Source organism: Mus caroli, chromosome 2 (assembly GCF_900094665.2).
Source record: "Mus caroli chromosome 2, CAROLI_EIJ_v1.1, whole genome shotgun sequence".
NCBI classification, from domain to species: Eukaryota; Metazoa; Chordata; class Mammalia; order Rodentia; family Muridae; genus Mus; species Mus caroli.
This window is the reverse complement of record NC_034571.1, coordinates 103104558-103114309: the sequence shown is the minus strand read 5'-3', so window position 1 is coordinate 103114309 and position 9752 is coordinate 103104558. Positions and strand designations below refer to the sequence as shown.

Sequence of the window (9752 nt, the reverse complement as noted above, 5' to 3'; positions counted from 1 at the left end):
AAATTTCATGAATACTTTCTTCTACAATGTTTTTGTAAGGGCTACCAACACTGGTAGGAAGTACAGCTGCAGACGTTACAAATGTTAATATTTAACTTGAGAGAAGACTACCAGCCATGATTTGGATCAAATTAATCTCTCTCTCTCTCTTTCTTTTTTTCTTTCCTTTCTTTTTTGTTTTTTCAGGACAGGATTTCTCTGTGTAGCCCTGGCTGTCCTGGAACTCACTTTGTAGACCAGGCTGGCCTCTGCCTCTCGAGTGCTGGGATTAAAGGCATGCGCCACCACGCCTGGCTTCTTCTTCTTTTTTTTTTTTTTAAAGATTTATTTCTTATAAATAAGTGCACTGTAGCTGTCTTCAGACACCCCAGAAGAGGGCGTCAGATCTCATTATGGATGGTTGTGAGCCACCATGTGGTTGCTGAGATTTGAACTCAGGACCTTCGGAAGAGCAGTCAGTGCTCTTAACCGCTGAGCCATCTCTCCAGCTCCCAAATTAATCTTTCTGTACCTCAGTTTTCTTACTTATTTCCTCTATGGGCATCATGAATTTTAAAGTGACGAAATGAAGCAGGTGGTATAGCATGTATGAATCACGGCATACATGCTCACTAAAAAAACAGGCCAAAATTATATATATATGGGTTTCCACTACTCTGCCTACATAAGACTGGAAATTGCAAGGGTCTGAGGAGCCCTAATGTTCGAATGATAGGACTTCTTTTATAAAAGTAACACACCTCCCAGTAAATGTCTATACTTTCAATTGTATACAAAATTACACATATGGGTGGGTACAACTCCCAGCCTATCGTAAAATCTCAATTTCACAAAGAAGAACCAACCAACTAGAAAACCAAAATGTGTTACTGCCTCCTCATCTTCAGCAGATTCAAAGGAAATTTCTGTATTATGAAATAATCATTGTATTTTAAAGTTCCGTATCTATCTATGTCTATAGCAAAGACTTGACAATGTATTTTACTAGGGACTCAGCTCAGTGGTAGAATATTTGAATAGTATGTGCAAAGTTCAACTAACTCTGCAGAGAGTGTCTACTTTGTCTCTAGATGTTCTATATTTTACTAAAACAAACAAAACAATTTCTGTGTTCCTCTACCTAGCCACTAATTTGAATTCTACCTTCGTGGTGACCTCTTTGTTTCTTCTGCTGGGAGCACTCCCCCCAGTGAGGATCTGACTGGCAAGTTGGGAAGAACAGTCCCTTATCTCCACAGAAGCCTGGCTGATTTTGAAGGCCACCTCTCTTTCATGCTTAAAGTATATATAGGCCGGCTTATGCTTTAACAGAATTGTGAAGACCAGCCATTTATGGTGGCCCGTGCAGTAATCCCTAGCAATGAACCAAAGGTCAGCCTAGGCTATAAAATGAGGCCTTACTTCAGAACAAAAAACCTAGCCCAAAATGTGGAGTGTGTAGTAGCAGTAGGGGACTGTACCCCTGGATTATGCAGAGCCCCCAAGGCTTTGCTCTCAGCATAACGGAGACTTGAGCAGGCTGCATATAATTCTGGCTGAACCAATGCTTTTCAAGGGCAGCTGGATCTCAGGGGATCTGCATAATCAACACACCTCTGGCCAAAGCCAAACTCATCATCCCAACTAGAGAAAGGGTTGCTGAAGATATAGAGCCTTCTTTCAGACTGAAGACAATGCCAACTAATTGTTTAACTGATTAGGCCATGCTGATAATAGACTAAAACATGGAAAGCTATGCTCTGTGGAATGGATGAGCCTGGACAGCCACTCACGAGAACAAGCTGTTGCATTGCTCCATGGTTATCTCCGCCACAGAAAACAGAAACCAGCAAGCCCCTAGCTCTTAAATGTCAGGGCACTCATCCTCTTACAAGATCTCTACTGGAATCTTCATTGCACATGGAAGAAGCCACGCTGAATTCTGGTTCAGTGATGGATTCTGGTAATGATGCCATTAGAGTGTGAATTCTTTTTAATAAAAGTGTTCTGCACAAACTAGTACGAGCTGGCTGGGTAAGCAAATGTTAGGATGACGGCCGCTGTTTTTTCACGCTGAAGGGTGGCTGGGCACACTATCATCCTTGCCTCTGCTGTGCATCTCCTGGCAAACTTCCACCCTCTGCAACATTCCCACCTCTGTGCTGTTGTCTGGGTTCAAATCTCTGATGAGGATTTGAGTTGCTTTGGATTTCCCCATTAACTTGATTACCTTTGGACAGACCAGACAGCATGGAAGGCCGGGGATTAGGATCCCAGAACTTTTTTGAAGGGATATAAGACACCCCAATTACACAGTAGAGCACGAGGGTAAAGGTCAGGTCACATCTAAACTCTAGGCTTCTTGTTTGTTTGTATGTATGTACGTATGTACGTACGTGTGTGTGTATAAACTTATTATCTATATCAATTGTTATTTCTGGCTTTAGAAATATTTATATATAACATATACTTACATATTTTAAAGGCCAGAAATATAATGCTCCATGTTTTGAGAATACATTTTCTCAAAGATCTCAGATGCTTTTGTTGTATCCTAGCTATTTTTTTATTTCAGGACAATTTTAGGGGAATAGGTTTCTGGGGATCAAATCCAGGTCCTCAAGTATGGCAGGCACTCTACCTCACCTTGCCATCCCGTACCCCATGTCTTCACCACCCATGCAAATTTATGTCTACAAAGCTAGAGCTAAGTCACTCTCTTTACAAGCTGCTTTCTCACTTAGCACTACAACTGAACTTATTTTCCAACAAATTTCATTCTGAGTATGGTCTCACCCCTTAAAAATGCCACTAATTTTAACAGATGGCAGTTGACTTTAAAAGCTTCATTTTGGGGCTAGTGAGATGGCTCAGTGGGTAAGAGCACCCGACTGCCCTTCCAAAGGTCCAGAGTTCAAATCCCAGCAACGACATGGTGGCTCACAACCATCCATAATGAGATCTGACTCCCTCTTCTGGAGTGTCTGAAGACAGCTACAGTATAAATCTTTTTTTTTTTTTTTTTAAAAGCTTCATTTTGTATGTGTATTTATCTACACATATGGGTCACAGTATAACTTCCAAGAGAGGCTCTCTGATTTTAAGCCCTGGAGCCTGAGTTCAGGTCATGAAACTGGTAGCATTTGTCTTTACTTGGTGAGGTATCTTGTCGCACCAACTACTTCTTTTGCTACAGCTTCTTAGTATATGTGGGGACGACAGAGCCAGTACCTGCAGGCAGCCTAAAAAGCTTTAAAGACGACAGCACAGGCACACTGACTTCAGGTGCCAGATGGACCGAAGCTCTGCAGAGCATTCTACCAGGACACAGAAGCACCTGCCTAAGGTTCACAGTAAGTATGGCTAAGAGGATTTAAAGAGGGCAGCTGGGCATCAGTCTCTGCCATCAACTATATCACATTTCCCCCGAAATAACAGAGAGAAAGTTTTGTTTAGTTATATTTTATGAAAGGCAAACAAAATACAGAAATCTGAAGCTTCATGTCAGGAACCACCACGGCTTTTGGTTTTTACTCTATGTAAAGGTTATTTTACACACAGCGTTCAGAAATACATCCATTTGTAATTCTATCAGTTTTGTCAAATGCAAAGGACAAGCACGAGTCATACAAATACATTTTAAATAAGCCTTAGAATCAGAATTTAATTGCTAAATGATTCATCAGTTGAAAAAGCACTGTTTCACATTCCAAATAATTTTCTCAAACTAAAGAGTACAAGTGTATCAAATCTTTGCCAATATTTTTAAAAACCATGTCCAGTTACAAATTAGTTTAAAACTTCTTGAAAATTAATAATCAAATGACTTTCCCCCATTATGTAACTATTATTACTTCAACAACCTTTGAGGAAATATTACTCATAAGTTTTGGAGAATAAAAACTACAAAATGAGATTGTTGCTAGAACAGACAATGAACTGTAAGTTAGAAAATGCACAGACATTTATTCAGGAGGTACAACTACTAGAGTCCTTATGTATCTATCAATATCATTCCACAGTATAATCACATGTACTCTTTTAAGTCTATACCAAGTCATGCTGACGCTTTCCAGGTAAGCCATAACCATATTTTCTATTAAATTCTATTCATTTTAACTGTAAACAAAGTACTTGAGCAAAATGCCTTAAACTTCTACAACAGGAAGATGATCTTAAAAAGCGAGACCCTAAAGAACAGGACTACGTCCATTTAGCATAGCAGTTCAGTAAAGGCATAGGAGCCATGTCTAACAACCCCGACTCACCCTTCACCGTGCGGTCACATGGGCGACACTTCACATGCTCTTCAAATAATAACCTTCATAGGTTTTTAAAGGTAAAGGGGACAGAAGGAGAAAACACTAAGATTTTACAATTGAATTACTGGTAGCTTTTATTTCGGGAAAAAAAAAGGGAAAACAAAAGGAAGCTAGCATGGTTTACAGAGAGAGTTCCAGGACAGCCAGAGCTAAAAAAAAAAAAAAAAAAAAAAGTAGATTGTAATTATTTTGTTAATAAGGAATGCCAAATACCTCTTAAGTCTATAAAGAGGTACTGAGAAATAGAATCACATCAGATTAAATGTACTTGCAAACAGAGTCCAGTATAACCAGGAAGTCCATGAGCTGGTACTCCTGAAGCCTGGGTGTGCAGAACGAGCCTCTTACAGACAATGGAGGGTAGACTGGATAAACGCGTCATACAGTCTCAGTCATACAGAAATGACTGAATCAGCTGCACGGGAAGGGACCCGGGTGAGCTGTACATCTGCAGGGCATTCTAACATGCAGCCAAGGTCAAGAGTCACCAAGTCGACTCATTGTGAAATGTTTAAGAAAATAGATGGAAAATGGGGGCTAAGGGAAATTTACATTTGTAAGCTACAAGTCACACGAACACCCTTTATATATTTATTGCCTAGCTTTATTCACAAATCATCCATATATTAATTAGAATTCATCCCCTTCCTTAGTACACAAGCAGACTACTGTACACTTGTCACTGACTTTCCTAGGGTCAGTATTTAAAATTCTGAGATAGGAGAATCGCATCGATGAAAGCAAAGTATTGCTACTCATGTGCAACAGTACCAAGAACAGCTATGTATTTGGCTCCTTTAAGTTGTTTTTATTTTAAGAATTATAAATAGGTGTCAGCCCACACAAAGAACAGACTGTGAGTTACTGAAGAAAAAAAAAAAAGCTTTTTCAATATACTTAAGAAAAAAAAGTAGCTTGGCTGAAATTCTGCAACTGGTGAAACATAAAACCAGGAAGCTGTAACCATCACGGAATGCTGATGCGACCTCTGGAGCAACTGCAGCCACAGTGGTTACGCTAAGACAAGGGTTCCTCAGGGTTTCCTAACCCTGGGATGCAGAAATATGAGCATAACAATAATGGTACTGTTCTATATGCACCAACACTTTTCTTTAATATAGAGTTTTAAAACAATTACCTCTAATAACTTTACAATTAAATTAAAATACGTCATACTCTTCTATACTACTTTGGTCTCAACATTTTAAAAACACATGAGCTAATTCTGAAAATATACAGTACAGCATGATCTTATCAATGTCAAGCACATTTTGCAGTGGACTAAAGACATTCAACCATGCATAATCCAGTGTTCAATTCCTAAGTGATAAATAACATGTTGATTGACTTTTACTCTGAAAATCACTGAAAACGGCAGTAATCTTATAAGACTCACAATGTTCACACACATGCAGAAAAACATACACACTTCCATTCTTCCTGAAGGAATGTTACAAAATGCCCATTTTTTAAAAATAAAGGTAATAGTCGTAATTATGACAAATTCCTCCATTTTCAACCCAACGGTTTCTTTCTTTTTTTTTTTTTTTTTTCGAGACAGGGTTTCTCTGTATAGCCTTGGCTGTCCTGGAACTCATTTGTAGACCAGGCTGGCCTCGAACTCAGAAATCTGCCTGCCTCTGCCTCCAGAGTGCTGGGACTAAAGGCGTGCGCCACCACGCCCGGCTCGTTTCTTTTTAACATCATCACTTCCACCCTTTACAAATGTTCCTATAATCTGCGACTGAAAAGTTATCACTTTGATCTCAGCTTTTAGTAGACCACAGTTCCAATCATTTGTCAATAGCTGCCTTTCAGGAAAACGGTGACATCCAGTGGACAAATGGTAAGAAGCATTATTCCAAACTCCCATCACTATTTGAATCATCAAGATAGAAATCATCCCGAGCCCCACCCACTGTGAGACTTATGAAGCCACCTGTCTCTGTCTCTTAGACACATCCTTCCTGCCCTTCCCACCTCCAGCCGTGCTGAGGCTAGGATAGTGAGAATGCATGGCTCTTCAGGCTCCAGAGTTGGAAGTCACTACCTTGTCTTACTTCCATTCTCCCCAGCACAGACTAACTGACTCATCTCTAGGCACGAAAGAACCAAATTATGAGAAATATATTTAAATACAAATGAACAGCATAAAAAACTTGAAAAGTTGAAATCTGAGCTTGTTTGCATGTATAATTTATGACATACTGTTAAATATAAATAAAGGATTTAATTGGTAATGCTAATAATCAAATTACATCCTCTGGCCTCACTGCTTAAATATTATGAAAAACATATTTTAGCAATGATTGCTTCAGTGTTTAAAAACTTACTTTTATAAACAGTATAAATGAATACATTATATATTGTTTAAATAAAAATAAAAAGGTTTCCATGATAGCTATGATTTACCACTGATTATAGATATGTTATGTTCCAAGTACAAAATGCAGCAGAGATGCCAATACTCATAACGTGATGAACTGCCACAAGCGAGACTGTGATGTTTCATTTCTTGGAAAAATGAAATTTCACAAAGAAATTGCAGTAAGCAAAAGGAAATACTGAAGAGCTGTTATCTGTAAATAAGTCGCCAAATAAAGAGAACCTCTTTTTAAAAAAAGATTAAGAATGTAAAAGTACATTTTAATATTAAAAAAGCATTATTAAAAATCTATAACAACTTTGTGACAAAATCTGTTTGAAAAAGGCCTGTAAAAACAGCAGGACAGAACTGTCCTCCCAACTCCGACTTTCCTCGTGAGAAAAGAGTGTAAGCTTCTCTATAACCATAGGTGATGCTGAAACAGGCATTTAGAAAATGGCAAGAAGAGGTCACACAAGTTTCTGGTGTTTTACAATCACTGGCATCGAGGCCATCAGTAGGTCACAAAACTTTCCTAGCTAAAAGCAAAAGGAACATAAAGTTTTTAAATGATTAGGTCTGCTGTCTGCGTTTTGCTGATCTCATTTTCTCAAAGCGGGACTCCATTTCTTCCAAGACTTTTGGCGTGTACCGTACGACTAATTTAACCTTCCCTTGGGCTGCTTTCAGGAGCTCTACGGCTTTCTCATGGTGCTCCCCTTCAACACTCTGCAAAAGGCACACAGAACAACCATTACAAGTCATCTAACCTGTAAAGATGCTAATACACAATGAAGTACAAACTGTCAGTGTTCCATCATTTCAGCACTATACAAATAACACTCTTCCCCTACCACTTTAATCACTATGAAACCTCGCGAGACACATTTGTGTGCACGCTAAGAACAGCAAGCACAGCAATACTCATGCCTTACTATTGCACTGGGTCAATTGCCATTGTAAACCAGTAAACGGTGTCTATGCCTGTCTTAAATGCACAGGTTTACAGCACTGCACCTTAAACTTGGAGTGCCCTACAGCCACATTGAAAGTGCTTTAAAAAGCACTGGCTGGGGATGTGACTCAATGTAAGAAGGCCTAGCACACACATGACTCTCAGTTTGGTCCTCTGCTCAACAAAAGCTCCACTGTCATCACAAAAATCAAAGCACTCACAGGGCACCATGCAAGCAGTACTACCTGGGAGTCTCTCAAGGGATTATTATTATTTTTTTTTTCTGGTTTTTTGAGACAGGATTTCTCTGTATAGTCCTGGCTGTCCTGGAACTCACTTTGTAGACCAGGCTGGCCTCGAACTCAGAAATCTGCCTGCCTCTGCCTCCCAAGTGCTGGGATTAAAGGTGTACGCCAACACGCCCGGCTCTCTCAAGGGATTTTACAAATTAATCTCAAAAGGTTTCCCCCTTCTATCTTCTGAGTTGATTGTTCCAGTGCACCCCCAAGTGGCTACAACACATTACTGCAACTAGTAAATAGAAATAACAATTTATCTTTACCACTCCATTAACAGAAAGTAGCTGATCTCCTCGTTTGAGGCCTCCATGTCTGTCAGCAATTCCACCTGGAATTATCCGTGATATATAGATTGGTGAGTTTTGCTCTTTGCCTCCCATGATATTGAATCCAAGGCCCTCTTCTGTTTTGGGTAGCTCAACAACTCGGGGATGAGAGTGTCCTTCACTGGCAGCAAATGCAGCAACAGTAGCCTGAAAGGAAAATGCATACATCAGAGTATAACTTAGTTTTGAGGTGCTGGGTTTGAATCCAGAGACTCAGATACGCTAAGGATGCGCATTACTCTACATTCCTAGCCTACAAAAGCCTTTTTGAGGGACACAGCTTTTCACGTGTGAGCTTCCACTACTTCACTGGGATAAGTCTTACAGTTTGTAGGAGATAACTGAAAGTGATACTCAGATTAAAAGTAGATAAAAGTAAGCTTCAGATCACTACCAGCTTCCCCAGAACTCAGAATTATGCTGGTGCACACACACAGGGATGGACGGTCAAGGCCTGCCAAGCAGACAGATGTATAGACATTAAGAGGGGACGCTCTCCCTGAGAATGCCAACAGCACTGAGCTGCAAAGCAAATAGACTGATTTCCTCAGGGCCATGACACAACCTACAGAGGTAAATGTGTTCTTATGTCAAGTAATTGTACCAAACAGTAAATAATAAAAATATCAAGAAGTGACTCAATAATGAGACAGGAGGAGGCATATAGCCCATAGGAATGCTTTTTGTTGCTTCAGTCAAGTATCTAGTTACAACTAAAAAGAAAAAGATAAAAATGAAACAGTTCCAACCAATTATATTCTAACACAGGCTTATATTCTGTTTCCTTTTTGCTTTTAAAGGACCCATTTTCAATATGGATGCTGGATAGAAAAACAAAAATGAGAAGAAGGGAGGGAAAAGGCCCAATACCAACCACTATTTCTGAATTATTGAAAAAAAGCTAAGGCTCACAAACTTCGCAAAGTCTAAGAACCACACAAGTCAGAGATAACCAAATTTCCTCTTGGGGTGGGGTGAACGCAAGCAAGCAGTTTTGTAGCACAGGCTATCTTTAAACTCTACACCTTCATGCCTCAGCCTCATGTGCTGGGGTTGCAGGGATGTTGCCAAAACTTCAAAAAAGGTTTTTCTTTTCCTTCTGGAGACAGGGTCTCACTTAGCCCAGGCTGGCACCAAACATGTTAAGGAGTCTGTCCTTTCTGCCTCTGCTTCCCAAATGATGGGATCACGGGCATATGCCATTGCTCCCCTTTACCTTTGCAGTTGCATTGGCTCTCACTTCAGGGCTGCTGCTGATGTCCACCGTCTCATAAACGTGTTCGTATACCTGCAAAACACTCTATGTTTGAGTCCTCTGCAAAGTTAATATGTTAAGAATTTCCCAAAACAATTATTTGTCTTTATAAAATGTAATGCTTTCTATTAGAAATTTCAAAGAAAGTTCTCTTTTTGATGGTGGTGGTGGTAGGGTATTGAATCTAGGATTTTGTACATGTTAGACAAGGACTATGCTATATAACCCCTGCTAAAAATTCCACAGAAAAA

At 39.7% G+C, this 9752-nt stretch overlaps 1 protein-coding gene across 1 annotated transcript in view; it reads right to left on the bottom strand.

The window, feature by feature from the left end:
* Nucleotides 1–5916: 5916 nt before the first annotated feature.
* Nucleotides 5917–9752, bottom strand: part of Lin7c (lin-7 homolog C, crumbs cell polarity complex component) — an 8314-nt gene continuing 4478 nt past the window's right edge. The window contains exons 3-5 of the mRNA XM_021154920.2: nt 9463–9534; nt 8184–8393; nt 5917–7395 (exon numbers count right to left, since the gene is read on the bottom strand). Coding sequence (XP_021010579.1) covers nt 7240–7395; nt 8184–8393; nt 9463–9534 — 438 coding nt within the window. The 3' untranslated portion in view covers nt 5917–7239. The remainder of the gene's footprint in view (nt 7396–8183; nt 8394–9462; nt 9535–9752) is intronic.